This window comes from Peromyscus eremicus, chromosome 2 (genome assembly GCF_949786415.1).
Source record: "Peromyscus eremicus chromosome 2, PerEre_H2_v1, whole genome shotgun sequence".
NCBI classification, from domain to species: domain Eukaryota; kingdom Metazoa; phylum Chordata; class Mammalia; order Rodentia; family Cricetidae; genus Peromyscus; species Peromyscus eremicus.
Genome location: NC_081417.1, coordinates 163,884,076 through 163,907,528, shown reverse-complemented (window position 1 = coordinate 163,907,528; position 23,453 = coordinate 163,884,076). Strand labels below are relative to the sequence as shown.

The following is a 23,453-nucleotide window of genomic DNA, read 5'->3' as shown; positions in this document are numbered from 1 at the left end:
TTCCTTTGACGATGAACAGTGATATGGAAGTGTAAGCCAAATAAACCCTTCCCTCCCCAACTTGCTTTTTGGTCACGGTGTTTCATCAGAGTAATAGTAACCCTGACTAAGACACTGTAGTTTGAGGACAGAGGTGTCCTCAAGGATATATTGCAGCATGTGCTGGGCTCACCCTTGACTGTTAACTCCTAGATACCATTGGCAGGAAGCTCTTGTCTCACATTTGGTCACTCTTGGTGAGATGGCAACTACCTGAACTTCTCAGTTTCTCCTCCCACAACCCTTGATCTTGAGCTACCTATGTCTAAACACACAGAGGCTACGGTCCACCATCCCACTGTAACTTCTACCTAGCATTGACCAATGCACAAGCCACCGCTGGCCCTTACCTAAGCTGGCTTGGCTACAGGGTAGGCCTTGGCCACAGAGGTCAAGAAGGTTGAGTAGCCTCACTTGAACCTAATTAAATGAGATCCAGGTTTCTACGCTGAGGGGTAGGAGGGTTCCCAGAGGGCTGAAAGTGGTTTCCAGTTTAGCCAGCGTTTTCCAGCAAGTGTGAAGTGGCTTCTCTCCCTTCATGCCTGGCAGGTTGAGGTGCCATGCAGTGGTGGCAAGGTCCAAAAGTTGTCGTCATCTTATGTGCTTACCTTGGCTGACTGAAATTATTCCCTTGACATCTTGGCTGCAGAGCCCAGTCTTTGCCAGGAAAGAAGGAAGATTAAGAACTATGACCCAGGTGTGGCAGCCAGCCTAGCTGGGTTAGGCAGGGGCAGGGGATGTGGCCTGCAGGCCTACTTCTCTATAGACTAACTATAGAAAGTAGGGGGACCCTTAGGGGCTGGAGAGATGACTCAGTGGTTAAGAGAACTGGCTGGTCTTCCAGAGGACCTGGCTTCAATTCCCAGTACCCACCTCCAGGGAATCTGACACCCTCACACAGACATATATGCAGGCAAAACACCAATGCACATTAAACAGAAAAAAAATGTGAAAGTAGGGAACCCAAATGATCATAACTAGATCCTTTTGGGCCCCCCATAGGAAAGCCAGACCAGAGGTTTGCTCAGGACAGTTGTGACTCAGTGGCTGTGTTAGGTTAGGAGTGGTAAGAACATCCTGGCAGAAATGTTGGGTCATAGATCCTCAAGGTTTCCTGATAATTGGGCAGTAGTAGGCCAACAGGCAGAACCAGGTGGGGTTGCGGCTCCATGAAAGGTCTGAGTTGTCTATTGTATGATCCACATTCCGTGAGGTGATACGGTGCCAAAGCGACAGAGGCCTGAAGAGCACCTGAAATGGAGGTCTCTGAGTGCTGGGCGCAAGGGAGGGAAGCACTCCAGATCTGGTCTTTATTGGCAAGGTTTGAGTCTTGATAACTCCAAGCTCAGATCACAAGAGTTCCACCTCCTACGCCTCAACAAAGGTTCCATAACCAGGTTCCTAATCCAGAGTGGCCCCTCATTCTTCCCCTCCTACTTATCAGGGTTTGTGGGCATGAGCCTCTCATATTCGAGCTCTGCCCAGGTGAGGGGCCCAGGACAGAAGTACACCCCCATGATGCTACTGGGCTCTTACACTCCTGGTTTACAGAGCCAGGCAAGGCTGCTGGAAAGGACACTGTCCTAGAATCCTGGAAGGTAGGCTCTTTTGGTCAAGGGACTTAAGGATCTGGTATCTAAACTGCAGAAGGATGGCAGAACGCTTTGATTGCCAGAGATGCTGAAGACACAGTGGGGATAGACCCTGCCATGGCTCCCACATTCTTTCTAGAGAAGTAGTTAAAACTCTTAGAGAGATTAGGAGTCTTCATGGGACAGAACTGAGAAGCCCTAGACAATGTCTTGAGGTAAGCTTCCAATACAGCATTTGCATGGTGAGGATAGCCAGGCCAGAAAAGACAACACCTCATGGCCCCGAGAACATGGTGCTGAGGGGGATGGGGAGCTTCTCTGCCTGTGACAGCTGTCCTAACCACAATGCCTCTCCAGGATGTAGCTCAGTTGGTAGAATGCTTGCCTATTATGCAAAAAACACTGGGTTCCATTCGCAGCCCTACATAAACCAGGTGTGGCAGCATAGGCCTGCAATCCAGCACTCAGCAATGGGAAGCAGGAGGATCAGAAGTTCAAGGGCACTCTCAGCAACATAACAGGTTCAAGGCCAGCCTGGGCTACATTAGATCCTATTTTAAAAATAAACAAAAAAATTTAAAGCTCTCTCTGGTGTTTCCATATTCTGGAAACAGGAGAGCAGCTGCTCAGAGGCAAAGTTCCCAGGAGAATGACCTTAATCTCAGTAGTAAGTGTGGAGTCTGATGACTACCTGTAGCCCAGAACTGTGATGCTGGAAGAAATACAGAAAGTAGGCAAAGCAGGGTACAAGCAGACACTGGAGGTGTGGGTCACTTTGAGTTTGCACACTGACTCAGCTGTCTGTCGGGGTCCGGGAATCCTATTCTGTGGTCACTTAATTGCAGACAACCTTGGAGTTTCTTAGTGGGCAGTGGGTGAGAGAATGGACCTTCCTTCTTTTCTGGAGGAGGCAGCAAAAGCCTTTGGTTGAAGGGAGAAAGGTGTCCGTGACACCCTTGGCAGAGGTTCTCCATGAGGCCAGACAGAGCATCCTGGGCCTTGAGGTAATCAGCATGAGTGGCCCTGGTGTTCAACTGTCGGCTCTCATATCCTCTCTAGGAGGAAACACTGGGCGGATGGGTGCTCCACACCAGCCAGATCTTGGTTATATTTTTAAGTCAGCTTTGGCTCTTGTGCAAACATGCTTCCTCGTCGATTCACAGGCCCTGACTCAGAGCGGCCTGGGACACATCTCCTGCTGTAAGAGGCTCTGTCCTAGTGCCGCCTTTGAGGGCATCAGTGACTTGTCAGTTCGCCAACACTTCACCAGCCCCCAGCGTTCCTGGCTCATCCTGTACCCACCGTGTCACCGTGAGCAACCCCACTGCAGGAGTGCCAGCAGGCAGCCTCAGCTCTGTAGGCCACAGGCTCTCCTTCCATTTCTACCACATCTCTTCTCTGGTAGCCTCACTGTTGGGTCAGTCTGCTCTGGGCATTTCATGTGAGCCTTACACTGAAGCAGTGCCCTCAGAACACTCCTGAGCTCCTGCCTTCTGCATGGGGCAGAAGACTGCCAAGGCTACAAATGCGGAGAGATCTGACTGGTCATGTGTAGGCACACTTCACCTGTCCCTTACGCTCTCTCCTGGCTATCTCAGGGGTAATGCTCTCCTGTCCACATGCTTCCCTGTCCTCTGCCTGCCCTACTTGCCAGTCTCTCAAGAATTGCCAGGACTTCCTGATCCGATTAGGTCCAGTGAAGGCCCACACCCGACATGTTCCACTAGCTGAGCACCTGGCATGTGGGTGCTGGCTGCTCTGCAAGGTACCTACCACGTCTCCTTGTCTCATAGCTGCTAAAGGGTGGTGACAGAACTGGCTGCCACATCCTCCTGAGTCAGCAGACATGCTGTCTCATCACCTCCCACTGTGACAAGCAGCCTTCTGATTTGTAAGACAGAAATCCAGACTTGATTTAGGAGAGCCATTGCTGAATGGTAAATCCCCATGCCTCAGTTTCCTCTCCTGTGAAATGGGGCTAGTTACAGCACTTGACTGAGTGTGCCCATGGCACAACCTGGCACCGAATGTTGAGAAAACATGTCCATTCTGAGTGCCCCACTCTCACCAGGTATCCCTACCCAACGTGGAACTTCTCAGGTGTATCCATTTTTGATTGCTATCTACCTCTGAGGGGCCCATAGTGTTGGGCTACCACTGCTACCAGGCCTCCTGGGGCTCCAGCTGGTGTTGGGGTGCAGGGTTTACAGTAAGAGAGCAGAATCAGGCAGACTGCTCACCTTGGGCCTTACTGGGTAAGCAGTGGTCATCAGCCACAGAGACATAGATGCTGTGCTCAGTGGTTCAGTCTCTAGCAAGACAGGCTCTGAGCAAGTGCGTTGCCTCCCTAGATGCCCTACAACTCTTTCTGGCCATCACTTCACAGACCCCCTCACCATGGTGCCCTCTGAGTGCGCCTCATGAGGGCCTAGAGGCGGGCGGTTAAGGCATGTGTGTGACAAAGGCCAGGGCTTTGCTGCAGCAGACCCCATTGAGCGCACTTTTTACCTGGTGCCTTTTGGAGGCTCCTGTACAGTGGGTACCACCTCTGGGGGATTCTGGACACCTTTGGGTCTATTGCCGCTCTTCTAGGGGTCAGACAGAAGGAGAGAAGAGGTTCAGAGGGGCATGGTGGTGGTAAGGAAAAGTCCCCGATGGCCTCAGGGCTTACCTCAAGCATGCTGGGTAGGAACAGGAAGGGCTGCATCCCAGGTGGAGGAGGTCCGAGGAAGATGTCCACAAACTCGGCACAGCCTTGTTCCACTCGCTGCTGACAGACTGCAGGACAGCAGGATTCATATCTCCTTGCTGGGCGGGTTTGCCCAGAAAAATAAAGCAAAGAAAGGCCCTGTGAACTCTGAGCAAAGGGAGCGTTTTCCTGTCACCAGGTGAGTGGGCAAGAGGCAAGAGGTGGAGCCTGGCTGGGAATGAACCTGTGTCCTGGGTATTCTTCTGAGCCAGTCCGAGAGAGAGGAGTACAGACAGGGAAGGATCGAGAGAGTGTGGATATAGCAGTGGATATGCTGGTGGGGCAGCATGGGCACAACACTTCAAACAGAGGAGTACAGACCAGGCAGTGTGAGCAGCCAGTGTGAGCAGGTCAGAGTGGACAGCTATGGGCAGGTCAGAGTGGACAGGACAGAGTAGACACGTTAGTATGGATAGGATAGTATGGGCAGAGCACTGTGATAGGATGTGATATGGACAGTGTAGACAGGACAATATGGACAGGATATTGTCCACTAGGGAGTGTGGATGGAGGAGTACGGGCCAAGCAATGTGCACAGAACAACCTGGACATAGCAGTGTAGACAAGGCAACCAAGTAGACCAAGTGGCATGGATGGGACAAGTGTGGAACGGGCAGTATGGACAGAGAGGAGTGTAGAGTAGGCAGTGTGGACACAGCACTGTGGGCAGGGTTGTGTGTCCAGTATAGGCAGTGTGTAACACGGACTTGGGCTTGTCTGGGGTTTACACAGAATCAGCAGGCCCTGCTGACGACCAGGAGGGCTAGTTCTTCAGCCAGACCAGCAGAGGCACTTGGCTCTCCGGACCCAAGCCACACAGACCACACTTTGGCCTCTTTTCAGCACAGTGCAAGATGGGACACTTTACCCATCAGGCCCCAACCACAGCAGGTTGGGGTACAGGAACTTCTTGTAACCATTAGTTCCTGCCTGGGCAACAGCCCCAAGAGGCTCAGAGGATGAGCCCCCATAGACCCTTGCCCATACTGGCTCCTTCTTCCTCTTTCAGGATCACAAGGTGTGTGTGTGTGGGGGGCATCTTCCTCTGCCTCTACTCCACTCACAGGTGGAGATGCAATCCTGGAACCTTCTGTCTCTCTTACAGTTAGCGGCTTAGCCCAAATGGTGAGTTCTAGCACTAGGTTGGTTCAGGGCTCCTGGTCCTTCCCAAATACATGTGCACACCACAGCCCACTTTCCTGTAGGACCAAGCTCTAGGGTCCTCCCAATGGCCCTTGACCTGAGGGTCCCTTATTGGGAAAGAGACATAAGCCCCTTGAGAGCCAGAGGACTAGGGAGTTCTAAAGGGGGAGGCTCTGACTAGAGCAGCAGCCTCAGATTATGAGCTGAAGAGGTGGTTGGGCGTTTCACAAAAGAGTAACAGCAAAGGCTGGAAGACAAAGGCTGGGTAGAACAGAGGGCAATATTTGGGTGGGGTCCTGAAAGAGGGAGTACAGTCTGGATCAGCATCTTTAGGGGTGGTGAGATGTCCCAGGACAATGTCTCTTCAGGGAAAAGGGACCTTCAGGTGGGACCCCCGCCCCATGCTCAGCTCTTGGGGTTGGCTCCCTTGATGGGACTGGGGTGAGTGGAGTAGTGTCTTTCATCTGTGTGCTAGACAGGGTCCTGGGGCCAGAGGCATTAATGTCCCTTCCCCAGAGTCCAAGTTTGCAGCAGCTGGGCCTCTGAAATATCTCCAAATTACAGGTGGGAGAATTATTTCTCTCAGAGGTGTATTAATTTTGTCTTATGGTGCATTAATAAAAACCTTTTTCTTATGCAAGGACATTCCTTAGCCAATGTCCTTCCCCGCAGCTCTGTGCCCTGCACACCGCTGATGTCCTGGGCAATGACTGGGAACAGCAATGCTGACAACATGGTTTTCAGCTCTCTGCACACTGATGCGCCGTGTGGACCATGGGCATCAGCTCTGCCACCTCCTTTAAGAACAACTTTTGCATTAAGATGCCAGCTCTGTCTTCGTATCTCAGAGGCTTGTGCCCAGGCAGGGTGACTGCTGGATGCCCCTAACTGGGAATACTGACAACTCTAGGCCCACACCATAACATTACTTTAGGCCACGACTTGCCCCGTACCAACTCCAGGAAGTGAAGTAGGTAGAAGACCCAGCAAGAATTTCTGATGAGCAAATAAATCTATCTAGACCAAGGCTATGAGTGTCTGCCTCCCTCAGGCTGGGAGGTTCTGGCCACACTGTAAAGGACTTCTCCAGAAATCACCACAGCTGGCATCTATGGAGCATCTGCTTGGTGCCATTCATCTGTGGTCATATCTGGTGACCTCATGTAATAAAGGCTGTCACTGCTACCATGTGGTTGCTGAAAAATGGACATCCACACAAGGTAAATGGGAGCCACAATGACAACATATGACATTCACATTGCTGATGCTAACCATGCTGCTTCACGGGAAAAATGGCATGGAATACTGGGAACCTAGAAGCCTGGTTCCTCCGTCCACACAGGACTGACACTTGAGGCCATTTGTGTATGTGGCAGACCTTCCCCCATCCCAAGAATGAGGCTGTCTGGCTGACCACAACCCTTGTTATTTCAAGTAAGAGAAATCTTCACTTCTCACCTTTGCCTCTTGCTCCCCATGGCCTAACAGACTGCTCCATTCAGCAGGACTGTGCTCTGCAGGGATGGTGTCCAGACAGGCCACACAAGGTCATCAGCTGCCTCTCCTATACTAACCCTGTGTGTATCTGGTCAGAGCTCTTAGGGAAGGGAGACTCATGGCCAGGGAATGGGCTAGAGGCACCCACAAGCATGTGGCTTCCCTAGAGGAAAAGGGTCACTCGGAAGGCTCGCCAGCTGGAGGAGGCCCTGCTGGCTGCTCTTACTAGAATCATGAGGTGAAGTTGACTCACAGTACTACCATCCAGGAACAGATATACTTCTGTCCATGGCTTCTCCACAGCAGATGAAGATCTGGGTTTCATGAGTAAACAGTTAGTACCCTCTATAACCCGGCTTCAGGGTAACTGTGAGCTCTTTTACCCCATTATCACTGGCTAGTGCTCATGCCCACACCATGCCAGGTCCCACTGCTGGCACCTCTGGTATAAGCTGGCCTCTGTTTTTCTGCTCATAACCCCTCTCACTTCTCACAGAGGTAGCTAAGTGTCACGTTCATCCAGAGGAGCCCCAACTCCTGACTCAAGCACGGATGCACAGCTTCCTGCTATACCCACATGTGCCCGGGATATCCACATACTACAGCCCCAGGCACGTGGGCCCCCAATACAATCCTCCTCCTCCCCTTACAGACAGATATCCTTTCTCCAACAAGTTATTCCTACTCCTGTCATTATTCTACTCCCGGGGCAGGTCTGTAGCTCCGTCCTTGAGTCCAGCCCACTACCGTCTGCAGTGGGATGTCTATGATGGTCCCAAATGTCACCAATCTGCCCTCACCCGAGCATAAAACTGGTTCAGTGCATTGGTGAGACCCTGTGACGGTTGCCCTGAACTTCCAAGGGTTTTGTCTGGCTAGTGGGGCACAAGTGAAACCTCTAGGCAGAGGCCATAGAATGGATTACATTCTCTGTCTCATATTCTCAGCTCTGCCAAGGTGACAGAGGGCAAGCCCCTCCCCTGCTCTACACTCTCAGCACTCTGAGCCCTTCTCCCCTGCACCCTGCTGCTATTCATTCTTCAGACAACCCTAGAATCTCTCTCACCAGCTGCCTTTTATGCCCCAAGAGCTATTTGTTCCCTTTCCTTGTCACCCTGTCGTCCTCCGCCTACTGCTATGGATGGCACCTGGAGAGGTCGTGACCAGTGTTGCCCCTGCTGCCATGAATCCCAATGGCTGTGGTGCATCTGACCTCCTGCTCGGTTCACCCTGGGGCACTCTTCTCACTGTGCCCACCCTGTCTGCAAACTGGGTCCTATTAGGCCAAACCATAAGAGAGATAAGGCTAAAGACTGCAAGAGCCTCCTAAAGGCTTAAGATCTTACTGCCTGGGAGAGATAAGCCACAGAGCTACTATCAGATAGGATGCAGTGCTGTCAACAGAAGTGTGTCTTCCAGCCACTGCCAGCCTGGGGTCACTTCCAATGCTTGAAGGGGAGAGGCATTCTAACACTACACATTACCCCACACCATCTCTGCAGGAGGGAACCACCCCTGATGGTGGTGGTGGTGGTGACAGTGGTGGTGGGGGGGGTGGGGGGGTGTTCCCACCTTCACCAGTTCTAGGGCAGGGACTTTGCAGCAGGTAGTGTCCACGGTAGCTACCAAGTGCTCTGTGGTTATTCTTGGTGCATTTTTTTTGGAGGCTCTCCTGCCCTAGTAGCTACATTTGCTACCTCCCCCAACCAAGAGGCCCAGGAACAGGACTCTTAATCTCTGGGAACCAACCCTAAAGCCTATGTCAGTGCTGATGGCAATTATGGCTTTATCAGCAAGATAAAGGTTGCTGGGCCACCTCAGGGAAGGAAGCTCTGGAGATGGGAGGCTCTGCTAGGGATCAGAACGGACAGCCTGACCTCTTTGTGAAGGAAATATCAATTAATTATCTTTTTACAGGCAAACCAATTAGACTCCCTAATCACCTGTGTAGGACACCGAGGCAGAAGGCAGAGAAACTGCAGGAATAAACAAACTGAGAGGACTTGCCTCGCCGTGAAACAGCCGCCCTGGGCCCAGGACTCGCCAGGAAGAGCACAAGCTGTAGGCTAAAATATTTTCTTTGTTTAAGTGAATTCAAAAAATCAAATGTTACTAGCCCTGAGGGGACAGAATGGACTAGCCTGGAGGTGACCAGATACAGTGCATTTGTCTCCAGTATGCACTCCATTAGCCAAGGAGCAGCACAGTGCCTGGGTAAGTCAGCGGTAGAGTTCCCATCAAAGGACGCCCAAGGTAGGTCTCCATGCTGCCAAGGGCCAGGCAGGCAGCCCGGGCTTTGAAAACTGCCCAGGTGTCCAGGTGAAGGTTTCTGCACCGCTGTCCATATGTCTGCCCTGTTCATCTAGGGATGCTCTTGTTCTTTTGGCCTTGCTGTGGCTAGGACTAAGCTGACAGAGGTTCCACCCTACAGCTAAGGGGCAGCAGTCTGCATAGGTCTCCCCAGCATGCAGCCCTCCAGCTCTCAGATCCTCTGTTAGCCTTCCACAGGCCAGCAGAAGTGAGCCAATCATGTGCAGCTCTGAGGCTCCCAGGCCTTGCCAAGCACTTCTCACAGTGTGTACACACCCAGCGACCACCCACTGCCCCCTTTAGACAAGCAGGAGAGTAGGCACAACCATGCAGGGCTAAGTGCCCCACGGCTCTGCAGGTGCCTTGGCCGAGGGGCTGTTCTTGCTTCCAGTTTGGCTGAGGAATGGTTTGAAATGTCTCCCATAGTCTCATGTGCTGAATTCTTGGCCTCCAGCTGGTGACACTATTTTGGGAGGTTGAAGAAACTTTGAAAGGAATCAGGTCACTGGGCTCAGATCTGAAGGTTACACCAGGTCTCCAATCTTCTACGCCCAGTGCTTTCTGTCCACAAGAAGTGTGGAGGGAGCTAGTGAGATGTTCAGTGGGTAAAGTACTTGCTGAACAAGCTTGACCCTAAGTTTGGGTCCCCAGTACATGTACAAAAGCCTCTAGCTCCACCTGCCACCACACACACACACACACACTGGTTGTGAGCCTAGCCTTTAATGGTTGAGCCATCTCTCGAGCCCACATCAATATATATATATAACTCTCCTCCATTATATGTTCTTGTTGCTATGACATCTTGCTTGAGTATATGGGGTCAAGTGGCCACAGATGGAAACCCTGAAAACCATGAGCCAAAATTAACCTTTGCTCTGGGTTTGGAGAGATGGCTCAGCAGTTAAGAGCATTGGCTGTTATTCCAGAGGACCTGGGTTCAATTCCCAGCATCTACATGGTAGCTTACAACTGTCTGTAACTCCAGTTCCAGGGGATCTGATACCTTTACACCAATGCACATAAAATAAAGTTAAATAAATTAAAAACAAAACAAAACAAAAACCCTTGCTCCTCTGAGTTGCTTATGTTGGGTATTCTGTCATAATGCCCCATAAGTAACTAATACAGACCATCTGCCTTATCATGAGGGTGGAAAGGTATGGTCTGAGAACCAATGGGCTGTGCCTGCATGCCAGATGACCCCTCCTGGGGCTATATACTATTTGACCTGGGCCAGGGGCCTGGCCCCAGAATCAGCTGTGTAAATGGCTATTTATTGGGTAGGAAAAGTATACAGGGTTTCTAGCTTCAGCTTTGCCCTAATTCCCTCCCCTGCAGGCCAGCTTTTGGTGTTTCTTTTTTTGTTTGTTTGTTTTGAGATTTTATTTATTTTTATTTTATGTGTTATGGTGTTTTGCCTGCGTGTATGTCTATGTACCACATGCATGACTGGTGCTAGAGGCAGGCAGGAGAGGACATTTGATTCCCTGGAGCTAGAGGTATAGACAGTTGTGAGCTGCCCTGTGGGTGTTAGGTATTGAACCTGAGACCTCTGAAAAAGCAGACAGAGCTCAAACTATTGAGCGATCTCTCCAGACACTCTGCCTCGCCTGATGGAACTCTCTCTTAGACCAGGCTGGTCCCGAACTTAGAGATCCGCCTGACTCTGCCTCCTGAGTAAAGCTGTGAGCTGCCATCACCCTAAACTTTTGATAAAGAATAAATCAAAACTGTCCGGAGCAGGGCAGTGGTGGTGTACACCTTTAATCCCAGTACCCAGGAGGCAGAGGCTGGCCTTTGTGAGTTCGAGGCCAGCCTGGTCTACAGAAGTTCCAGGACAGCCAGAGCTACACAGAGAAACCCTGTCTTGAAAAACCAAAAAGAAAAAAAAAAAAAAATTAAGACTGGGCATGGTGGTCCATGCCTGTAACCCCAGAACTCAGGAGGTGCAGGTAGGAGGATCAGAAGTTCAAGGTCATCCCTGACTACATAATATATGAAGCCAGCCCAGGTTACACAAGGCCCTGATCAAAAAAAAAAAAAAAAAAAAAAAAAAAAAAAAAAAAAAAAAAAAAATCTAATTCCAAATGTTGACCTCTAGAACCCTGGATGGGGTGTAGAGCCTGATGAAAACGGTGACTGTGGGTTCTGTGTTCTGAGCCAGGCTCCGTGATGGGCAGTGGTGGCTCTGGGACCCCAGGAAGATGCAACAACATGGCTGCTGAGTAGAGCCACGAGAGCTACAAGGTCCCGTGACAGTGCAAAGCCCGCCCTCACCCGGCCCCACACTCATTGCCAGTGTTGTCTACCCTGCTTTCCTGTAGCATGGAGAATGGATCTCATCCAAACACTCTTGAGCGTTTTATGAGAGCTTGCCTTGGGATCCAGAGTGAACACCAGAGTGCCATTTCTGTTTAGGTTCTACTTGGTGGCTTTTTAAAAAACACTTAAGGCAGGGTCTCATTATATATAGTCCAGGCTGGTTTAGAACTATGCAACCCCAGCCAGCCTTGAACTCATGATAATCCTCCTATTTCAGCCTTCCAAGTGCTGAGGTAATAGGCATGAGCCGCGGCCTGCCCCACGTGATTTCTTTTCTGAAGAGCCCACGCTTTGTGCCACACCTAAGCTGGTTGGAAACTCCTTTGTGAAACTCTGCAGCCTCAGGCACGCGGCTGCTCCATGCCTGCCTTCTGGAGCTCTGTGTCAGAACTGCTTTGCAACAGGGAAGCCAGCGTGCTGCTGCTGGCAAGCTTCCAAGACTGGGCTAATTCGAGGTTCTTTCTGAGTCTGTTTCTGACACCCCCGCCCACTCCTCGCCTTCAGGAGGCTCTCCCCAGCCAAGCTGTTTGTATACAGTGAAACAGCAAGGCTGGGCCACTGGGACAGCCCCAGGCCCTGTAGGGATGCTGGAAGGACCCAGGCCAGGCGAAGCTAATTTGAGGTCCCCAGGTGCCTGTTTATGTGGGGTTCCTGATGGCTTTTCATCCTCTGCAGGCACCTCTGCTCAGAAGCAGCAGCTGTCCAGGGCAAGCCGGGTACAGTTAAGAGCTGAAAAGCAAGAAGCAAAGCCATCCCAGAGACAAGTCTGGGTGTCCACCAAGCCTGTAGCCCTTCTGAAACCCTGCCTGACTCTAAATGGTTGTAGCCTGGAATATGAGACCCTTACGTCCCTGGGCAGGATGGATACACATAGTCCTCAAGATCAGGGCACCTCAAGTGAGCAGAAACCAACTAGAGGGCCCTGGGTCAAGGCCACAGGTGAACAGAGCTGATCACAGATGATCATGAATGGTTGGGGTTCCCACTCTGGCTAAGCTCATGCCAGCAGTCACAGAGTAAGTAGAAAGGTTGGCTGACAGGGGTCCTGGGTGGGGATAGCAGGGCCCTGGGTAGGGGATAGCAGGGGTCCTGGGTAGGGGACAGCAGGGGTCCTGGGTGGGGATAGCAGGGGTCCTGGGTGGGGACAGCAGGAGTCCTGGGGTGAGGTATAGCAGGTGAGGTGGGAGCCGCCAGAGATAATTCTTGTTGATTTGGCTTCTCTTTCTCACTTCCATCATCACTGTCCCTGAAGCTGGGTATGGTGGAGCACACCTTTGATCTCAGTACTTGGGAGACAGGGACAGGAGGATCTCTGTGAGTTCAAGACCAGCCTGATCTACATAAGTGAGTTCTAGGACAGCCAGGATTTCATAGACTCTGTTTTTATTTATTTGGTTTTTGAGACAGGGTTTCTCTGTGTAGCCCTGGCTGTCTTGGAATTCACTCTGTAGACCAGGCTGGCCTTGAACTCACAAAGATCCACCTGCCTCTGCCCCCTGAGTGCTGGGATTAAATATGTGCGCCGCTGCCACAAAACAAAACAAACAACAATAACAAAGCTGCCCTGCAAGCTGGCCGGGATGCAGGCAACCTTGCTGCTTGTCTGGTGGAAGGTCTTTAGAATGGCCCAAAGACACAGGAGAGGGTGATCTCAGCACTAAGAGTCACCCCTGAAAGAAGGGATGACACACTGGCAGACCCTGGTCTGGAGAACTGCCTGTCCCTGCTGCCTCTACCACGGTCCTCCGTGGAGTGGGCCATGCTTCCTCTCTCCCTGCCTCTGAATGGTTTCAGCATCGGCACTGTCAGCAGAGAATGGCAGCGGAGTAGGCAGAGCCACCCAAGCAGTGGTAGTGCATGTGACCATCTACCATTTAAGACGCAGTGCATCCAATGCAGCTGTGACCTAAAAGGGCCACTGTCCCATACAGTGTACCTTGACTTGCTGTTCCAGGAGTCCTGCACGGCTGTAGAGCTTGTTGCCACCTCCTTCCCAGCAGAGTAGAGAGGCCTCCTGGTTCTCAGAGCTGTGGGGAGTACTAGGCTCCTTTAAGGCTCCTAGGGCAACCTATCTATGTCCCATTGTGGACTCTAGCTGTGGAGGCCAGCAGGGTTCCTGGTACTTGGGAGGATGGGCACAAAGGGCTGCAAGGGCTGCAGGCTCCATCCTGACAGCAGGGTGCTGCTCAAACCTGTCCAGCAACCACATACTCTCTTAGGAAGTGGCAGGTAGGAAGGCAGGAAGGTCTTTTCTTTCTTTACTCATAAAAGCTATTGGGGAGCCAGAGGTGTGGCTCAGTGGTATCTGTGTGCTGGTATTTGCAAGGCCCTGGCTTCCACCCCTAGTACTGCAAAAGTCCATCAGAAGAAAATGTCTCAGGTCTACAGACACTGCAGACATCACAGACTTCAGGGCTTGCAATTTATCCCAGACCCTAAAGTTTTCCACCACATTCACAGAACACCATGGCAGGCACACAAGGGCACACCCCGGGACCAGTGAAAGTTCCAGACCAGGCCTTCTGGGAAAGTCTGTTTGTGTTTGTCTGTCACAGGTCCTACAACAGTTACAAGTAGGCTGTAAGTTTTTGGGCAAAAGTGGCCTCAGGTCTGCTCCCAAACCTAGGTGGAGTGGGGATTCTGTGAAGTTACCTACAGGGTCCGCTCTGGGGCTTGGTTACAGTGGCAGCTCAGTCCCAACTGAGCACTGTCTCCTCCCCTTGAACTCCGGCAGGATTTTTTGGGGCTTCAAGGCCACCTAAAATGTCACATGCTATTAGACTTACAAGACATCCCAGACTTGCTTCTCCAGGCACACACTCTTCAGTGGGCTCTGGTTCAGGGTCGTTATTCTTTTTTTTTTTTTTTTTTGAGACAGGGTTTCTCTGTGTAGTTTTGGTGCCTGTCCTGGATCTCACTCTGTAGACCAGGCTGGCCTCGAACTCACAGAGATCGGCCTGGCTCTGACTCCTGAGTGTTGCACCACCACTGCCTGGCTAAGGGTCATTATTCTTTATTTAAATGCCCCAGATGGTCTCAGGTCGGCCTGCAGTGCCCTTCACCACTGTGACTGGAGCTCCACTGTGACTGTCCTCTGGCAGACACTCTTAGCAGTTCTCCCCCCACCAGCCCTGCAGGTCCCCATCTCCACACTCGGGTTGTCAAGAAGCCAGGGTATGGAGATCCAGCACCAGGTGCTACGCCTGCTCTCTGCTGCTGGGGGGCCTGCTCACACACCCAGCTGTTTGTACATAGGTATACAGGCACACATCTATGTCTACTTTTATATTTGCCTATAATACCACACTCAAACACCCTTTGGCTTCTGAGGGTCTCATTTTCTGTACCTGACCTCCTTCCTCTGGGCTCTCAAGGCAGGGACTCATTGGATCTACCCTACTATCTTGACTCTGTCACCACTGTGGTCCTCAAAGAGCCTCCCCCAATCTCTCAGGCCCAGACCACTCCTTGCAGCGAACCTTCTTTATGCCACTTAGGGCCCCTCTTTCATGCCCTTAGCATCCCTCATGGGCCCCAGATATGTCCTCATTGTTAGGACTTAATAACTTTAGGATTGATTTTTTTTTTTTTTTTTTTTTTTCAGAACAGGAAGGGAGGGAAAAGCAAGAGAGAACCTCAGGGGCTGGTGGGATAGGTCAGTGGGTAAAGATACTTGTTGCCAAGCCTGACCCAAGTTGATCCCCAGGAACCACAGAGTGGAAGGGGAGAACTGAACTCAGGAGAGTTGGCATCTGACTTCCACATATATGTCATGGCAAAAATATATCCTCCTTCCATAAATAAAGACAAAAATAGAATTAAACCTTTTTTTTATATATATATATGAAAAGAGAGAACCTTTGAAAATTAAGAAGCCCTAGAGGAAGGGAGTCAGTGAGAGATTCAACTTTACTCAGAAGACAAAAGAGCTAAAGGCACAACTGAACCCTGGGGAAGGGAGGGGGTCCTCTTCCTCTTCCTCCACCCCTCCTGCATGTCAATGTGGGGACCCCACCCTCCTCACAAATTCTCTGTGTGTCTTTGCACAGATACCTAACATCTGAGTAAACTTCCACTGTCATTACTGTTTTGGCATGGGAAGCAATACATCTTTTTATGCTAAATTTTTCTGGGACATTCCCTCTATATAATAATTCCTTAAAGAGGAATTTATAGAATAAACTTCACTTTAGAAATACAGCTCTCTCAGGCTATCCTGCAGTAATTAACCATAGACAATTAATATTAAAATGCAGTGTCACCCTGTGAGGCAATGAAATTTCCAGAAACTCTCTGCTACACATTCCGCCACTTTATTGGCGAGATTGAATTAGCAGCAAAGGGCACCTTGGTTTTTAAAACTGTCATACAATAACGGTTGATTCTTCATAGATCAAATGTGATGAATGCTCAAAACCATTTGTCCAACACATGAAAAAGAGAAATCATTCAGACCAATTGAAAACATTCACTAGGAGGGTTTTGTGTATTACCAAAAGAAAAGAAAAGAAAAGAAATCCAACCTTCTCCCATGGCACTGGCTCCTTTAGGTTCCCAAAGCTAATTTGCAAGGGATTGTCTGAACCATGGGCCCAGAGCCCACCTCGTCCCTCCTGCAATCACCAGCCGGCGCCCACAGCGTCCACCCGCAATCATCCGCACCTGCCGCATGAGTCAATGGGCCCAAATTGCGGGGCGCGGCAGACGCCCCACCGAGAACAAGGAACACAAAGGGCTCTGCGCTTCAAGCTGTGGGTGGGAATTACAAAAGGTTAAGAGACTAAATATAAAAAGCCCTTTGAATATAAAATCAATGTGCTTTGTTGCTAAAATCTGGGTGCTGTAATTTATCCAAAATAGGACTTGCAATATCTGGCAATAGTCCACGCCTAGGAATTGTCGGTTCTGCTCATCGAAATGCAAATAGTCTACTGGAAACTTAAAAACAATTAAAACAACTGAAATATTTCATATCAACAGAATAATGAAATACCACACTTTGCAATTACCTATTACTGACATTAGGCCTCCAGAAGCAGAGTACATTTTCTCTTTTCATTTTACTTATTTGTGTAAGTGGAAACACAAGTTTTTGGAGGGCTTGTTTTTTTAATTGTCTAGAACCCCAGACCAAGGAGGCCTGAGACCCTAAGTCCTAGTTGGAGGCATGGTGGGCCAGGTCCAGAGATGCCTGGGAGGAGGGGCAGTCTCCAGAGTTGTCTCAATGACCTGGTGGCTGGTACATGTTTAGCAAACCTCAAGAAGTCTACCTACAGGTGAGGTAGGGGAGCGGACTGACTAGTCTCCTCTGTGGGCAGCAGCAGGCTCTCGGGGGCATCGGTGGCCTCCACCCAGCAAACAATGCCTGCTGAAGCCTCTCCTGCCAGCAGTGTGGAGCTCTTCTCACAAGGCCACTGTGTCACACTCAAGTCCAGAGAAACTGAGGGTAGTCTGGTGATGCTGTGACTCTGCGGAGGGATGGGGCTCCTCTACTGTGGCTGTCGACCTCAGGCTTCAGGATCACACTGGAACCCTGACGATTGCTCTAAGTGTGTGCCGCCTCCCGCTGCGCTGCTTTAACTTCAGGCTGACTCATGTGCTCTCTCTGTTTCACTCAAGTATCCTTCCCACCTCCTCCTCAGGGCAGCCTGACCTCTGAGCTGGGTTGCTCCAAATGGAAACCCCTCAGGACTCAAAGGTGCGAAACAGGAGGTTGGGTGAACATGCTGTCCTCTAGTGGGTACACAGTAGGAGTGCACCTAGGTAGCATGTCCCCCTAGCTCTCACATGAATGACCCTGAGCAGAGGCTGTTGGTCAACCTGACAAACTCCTGCAACGTGCAGTCAGCTGAGACCATCATGGCGCTTTGCACACTCCCTGCTCTGGCAGAAGCAGCAGCATGCTCACTCCCAGTGCTGTTATAGCTGGTAAGCCCACCATCATAGCCCCATGGTTCTGGGTGCTAGAGGCTGGGTTGAAGAGCTTTGGGGGTCATGGTGCAACAGTCTTTGTCACAGATACTGAGTGGAGGCACGGTCGGTCTATACCTAAAGCAGTGCTGGGGACCCTCTCTGATATCCATTTGTGTATGCAGCATTGACGGTATACCTTGATGGAATTTCTACTTGGCAAAGATGCCCACTGTCCGGTTTCCCCTTCTTCTCTGATAATGGAGCCTAATCTTTGTTGGCACATTATACTTATCTCCATGTGACCTGATACATAGCTGTGTAACCAAGTTCTGCTCCTCATATTTTCTTCCTTCCTAGCATGATAAAATTTAGCATGATATCTGAAGCTTGTGCAGCCTTCTAGGATCATGACAGTAAATGAAAATCACAGAGAAGCATAAAAATAGACAGAAATGGGGATCCCATGGCTGGTGATGAACCTGCCCCTGTCCCTGGGCTACTGTACAGGGAGAAGCAAACATCAATGGAGTTGAAGTTATTATTGTGCCATTTGCTAAAAGCAGCCATATCTCATCCTAAGCACTCATCCTTCTCACAATGAAGCCACATTTTCCAGGAGCACAGGTCAGTCCCATATATCTGGACCAGCTTGAAGCGGCGGGGGTGGGTGGGTTGGGGGAGTGGGATGAGAATCATCCTTGGCTCTGGCTATGCTTGGTGCCTAGTATGTAAGAGACATCTGCACACGACTTCTGGTGGTATCCTACATGCCCCTATACAGAAGCACCATCCTAAGGAGCCTCAGCAGGAACAAGACCCATGCAGCTTTTGGTCCCCTTCATCTCAGGCCTTCTTCTGAGTTAATAGCTATTGATGTGAGCTCTTGGGCTCTTGTCTCTGCCTTGCTCTTTAGTGTCTTGTTTAGATGGTAAGATGAGTGGACAGTTTCTGAGATGACCAAATATATAATCAGGACATCCTTGACCCATGGTGCCTGGCTCCTTCCAGACCAGCATGGGCAGAAGTTCTAAGCTGGTCCTCAATCCTTCACATAGCATTCAGAGCCACAGGACCTGAGAAAGCCTCACAGCCTTGGCAAGGATCGTCCAACAAGGGATGGATGTTGGCACACAGTGAGACAGCAGAGCACCATGCCATGGACAAGAGCAAGATGACCAGGGTTTCTGACTGTCTGAAGTCCACTCTAAGGACATAGTCCCTGGTCTACTTTCTCCTTACACAATGAGACTGTTCTGGATTTCTACCTATTACTGCTTTCTTTGAGGAAACCAGTGCCCCACTCTGGCTGGAGTCTCTGGGCACAGTTTGACATTTCTTCTATGTAGGACTTGCCTTTTAGTTCCTTGTCACAGGTTGAGGCATTCCTCCCCAGATGCCTCCTCCTTCCTGCCCACCCAGAGAGGGGCTCTAGGAGCAGCCCCAGATGTGGGAGAAGCCCCAGCCAGGTCCTTGACACAGGCTTTGTCCTAAGCTGTAACATTCGGGCTTCCTAGCTACAAGGGATTCATCACTCTTTGGCTGAGGGTCTTTTTTATCAGACCTTGCTCTTGCCCAGGACAGAGTTAAACTTCTGTAGTGACTTAAGGGCTCTGCAGAATGCCTAGGGAGGAAAGGCGCATGGTGAAGGGCCCTTCCATACTGCAAAGGCCTAAAGGCCAGAACAGGAAACTGGAGGTGCTGGGTGGGGCCCCTGCAAGTAATGCTGGGATCACTGGGGCAGAGGAGTCAGGTGTCTTTGTCTGGGTATCAAAGGCATACTAACAGGAGAGAGTAACTGGAAAGAAAAGTCAGCTTTGGATGCTACGTTGATAGAAGGAAAACTAGTTTAACTGGACCATAGTCTGAAAATTAGTAGTATAATAAATCTGTCCTAAACGGGATCACAGAAAACAAGGGTAAGACTGAAGAAATGAGAGAGAAGGGTGTGCTCTACTTTGTCCACCATGGGCTGGTAAAAAGAAGAATCACCTCTCCTGGGTTCCTAGTCCTCTTGGCTTGGGCTTCTGCCTTTCCCTGCCAGGGATCTGGGTTTCTCATGCATGGAACGGCAGCAGAAGAGTTACTTCAGCTGGAAGCAGTTCTAAGGAGCATGTTCCAGTGCTTGGTCCTGGAGCCCTGGGGGCTGAAGGGCTCCCGGAGAAGGATGGGAATTCATGTGTCTCTTGCTCAGTGAACAGTTCAGTTCCCAGTGGGGTCCAAGGGCCTGAAACTGCCTACCCAGGGGCCACTCCTGGGCCCTTCAGCCCACCTGCTGAGACAGACAGGCAGACAGAGCAAAGATTCATCCATTCCATGAGACTCTTGGGCAAGCAAGTTTTAAGAAAGGTAGAAATAGAGCTGGAGAGATGGCTCAGCAGTAAGAGCACTGGCTGTTCTTCCAGAGGATCTGAGTTCAATTCCCAGCACCCACATGACAGCTCACAACTGTCTGTGACTCCAGTTTCAGGGGACCTGACACTTTCATACCAGTGCACATAAAATTTAAAAAAGAAAAGAAAAGAAAGGAAGAAATAGGCAGAAAGCCATTTATCTGACCCTTGGTATGCCACCTTGGTTCCGTCCGGATTTAAATGGGTCCACCCTCACCTAGCCCTCCTGCACACGGAGGGGGTGGGGTGGGCTGGTTATGCATGTGGCTTGCCAGCTCTAGGAGGTGGAGGTTGCTGATCTCATTTTATAGAATAATCTCAGTCCAGTTAGAAACAACGGAAATGGCAGTCCAGCTCTCACAGATGGGTCCAGGGTGCTGGCTGGCCCTTGAGGAGCTCCCAACAGGGAACAATGACCAGGGATGTAGCTCAGTGGCAGAATATTTGCCTAGGTCAGTATCAGACTTCAAGTGTCAGATTCAAAGCCTTGTGGCTCTTCTTTCAGAAGAGCCATGCTCCTTATGGTTTCCTACATGCCTGAGACCCCAAAGTGACACAGATCTCACAGGTCCCAGAAGGAATCTGGGCCTGGCTCCTGTGTTAACTACTGGGTGTACTGGGGACCTCTGGGGGCCCTGTGCCCCCTTGGTGATCTCTTCTCAGGCTGTCCTGGGATAATATCACCACAAGGACCAGACTCTGAGCCACACTGTGGAGCTGCCTGTAGGAGACAGGGCGGGCACTTTCCAGCAGCACAGAGCAAGCTCTGAAATCTGGGGCCTGGTTTTCATTGAGACCGCAGTACTTGGCTCTGAAAGTCTCTCAAAGCGGAAGGCGTGGCGCTCAGTGAGTATTTTTATGCAGAAATATGAGAACTATTCTGCCGATGCAGCATGAAATTGCTCCTGTAACTGAGGTGGAGTCAGACAAAGCAGGAGATGGACTAGGCTGGCTCCTGGGGTCCTGGCCCCCAGGCCAGAACAGCATGGCTTCTGTTCATGGGTATACAGGGTCTGGTTGTCCTCTGGAGACTACAGCTTGCCCATAAGGGAAGAGTATGAGTCCCCACCCCAGCCTCTGTGTTCACATCGCAGAACCTTCTGCCTTTGTTACTTGTCTCAAGATGGCTGTTTGGACAGTCATCTTCTTGTCAGAAATGTTACTGCCCTGGCAAAGACAGGCATATCACACTCTGGGAGCCTCTGGCCACCTACTGGAAGGATTTCTGGGGAGTTGGGGCCAGTACCCCAAAGGTCTGTGTGACTGAGACTTTGAACTACCACCTAACCACAGTCCTTTTTGTCCCTCTTTTATCATGTGAATAACACAACCTCAGAAAGAACAAGCCATGGATAACTGCCAGGAGGGCCTTGGCAGGTCATGGGGCCACACAGGGCTTCAGAAGGCTCAGGATGAACCTTAGGAGGCTCAGGAGAGCTTAGGCACCACCATCAGGTTGGGCAGCCTGTGAAGAACATGAGCTGGAGTCAGGGGAGACCTGGCAAGAGGATCAGTGAAACATGTTGGAGGCCAAAGGCTGTATAGCCAGGGTGGGCAGGAGGGACAGAATCAGGGTATAGGGAGCTCCAGCCTATGGAGAAGCTGGACCATCTGAAGAAAAGAGGAGCCAGGGAGGGAGGTGTCATCCCTTCCTAATGCCAGCTTGAAGGTTTCTGGGCTGAAAGGCTGAGACAGGCAAAAGGCAAGAAAAGATTAGGGGTAGGAGGGCTCTGTGGAGGGACTTGTGTCAGGGGTGGGGAGTATGCCTAAATGGAAACTTACCTGTTTCAGGAAATGTCACCTGACTGGACAGCCACCTGGTGATCTCATCTATGTACTAGCTACAAAGAGAGGGACTCCACTTAAGGCTATGTGGTCTACAAGGACAAAGTGAGTCAAGGTAGGACTCTGGCTCCCACTGGCAGCCACAGGGAAGCAACAGGCAGGTGGGATAGACATGTCTGAGGTATACTTGTGATGGCCAGAAATGTTCTGTCAAACCCTGGCCTTTGCCAGGAATGGTGGCATATATCCATAATCCCAGAACTAGAAACACTGAGGCAGGAGGAAGATGGCTGTGTAAGCTACATAGCAAGACCCCGTCTCAAAAATCAACTAACAAACCAACTAACCAACCACCACTAACTAATCCAGGCTTATATACAAGTTGTGGAGAGCTATGGGACTCTCATCTCCATGCCACATCTGCCCTTGGTTTCAGGTCTGGGATGTGCTACAGCTTTCTAATACCCTGTTTTGCCTTGCTTGTCACCTAGAACAGTGGTTCTCAACCTGTGGGTTGTGACCCCCGGGGTAGTACAACCTTTTCACAGGAGTCACATATCAGATATACTGCATATCAGCTACTTATATTACCATTCATAACAGTAGCAAAATCACAGTTAAGAAGAAGTAACAAAAACAACTTTTGCTTGGGGTTCACTACAACATGAGGAACTGTATTATTAAAGAGTTGTAGCATTAGGAAGGTGGAGAACCACTGACTTAGAGCCTATACTCTGTGCCTGGCAGCCAGAGAGCTAATCCCAGTCCTGCGGGCTGGGGATCCTGACTGTCAATCCCAAGTCAGTCCACAAAGTGTCCTAAACATCAAGTGTATGATTTTTGCCTGGAAGACACCCTCTTACTGAACCTTCTCACTCCTGTTAAGAGTTAGAAGAAAGCCAGGCTGTGGTGGCGCACACCTTTAATCCCAGCACTTGGGAGGCAGAGGCTGGCAGATCTCTTGAGTTCGAGGCCAGCTTGGTCTACAGAGTGAGATCCAGGACATCCAGGGCTACACAGAGAAACCCTGTCTCAGGGAAAAAAAAAAAAAGTCCAGAAGAATCGAGATGCAGGCCCACAGCAAGGAAGCCACAAGAAGGTACACATATGGTCCTGGTGGCACTTGGCCCACTCCAATCAGATGCCTGTGTTGGTGCACACACACTACCAAGGTTGCCTCTGTTGCCACAGTCTGGTCTACAGAGCGAGTCCTAGGACAGCCAGAGCTATGTAGAGAGACCCTGCCTCAAAACAAAAAACAAAAAAACAAAAAACAAAAAACCAAAACTAAGGAAAAAAGACGCAAGCTCAGTATTTATGATTTATCAAAGTGTAAGAGAACTTAATATCACCAGGCATAACGAACTGCAGTGATTAAACGTCAGTTGCATGAATAATTCTCAAAAGACTCAAAGTAAATCTGGCTTTGAATTCTTCCAGGATGCAGTTCCACCTGCCTGGCCTGGAAGTAGGGACCACATCTTTGTGAAATGTGAAACATACATATGCATCGAAATGGCCTGGAAAGCCAGGCAGCTTGTGACCAAACAGGGCCACGGACCCACAAACCATCTGCACTGCTCAGCTTAGGACCATTGGTCTTACATAGCTGCTGGGGTTGTGTAGTAAGGATGTAGGCCACATGACCACCTAGAGTAGGAAGCCCCATCTCCTGGTTGGCCCTGTAAAGAAGGTTATATTTGCTCTCTG

General features: G+C 50.4%; 1 protein-coding gene across 4 annotated transcripts in view; it reads right to left on the bottom strand.

Moving 5' to 3' along the window:
* The window catches only part of Morn1 (MORN repeat containing 1), a 60,064-nt gene that overhangs the window by 13,627 nt on the left and 22,984 nt on the right, over positions 1–23,453 (bottom strand). For 3 of the 4 annotated variants that reach the window (XM_059255503.1, XM_059255502.1, XM_059255504.1), the window contains exons 11-12: positions 4,303–4,439; positions 4,140–4,219 (exon numbers count right to left, since the gene is read on the bottom strand). In XM_059255503.1, the coding sequence (XP_059111486.1) occupies positions 4,140–4,219; positions 4,303–4,439 (217 nt within the window). The remainder of the gene's footprint in view (positions 1–4,139; positions 4,220–4,302; positions 4,440–23,453) is intronic. The other variant, XM_059255505.1, reaches the window with a different exon arrangement.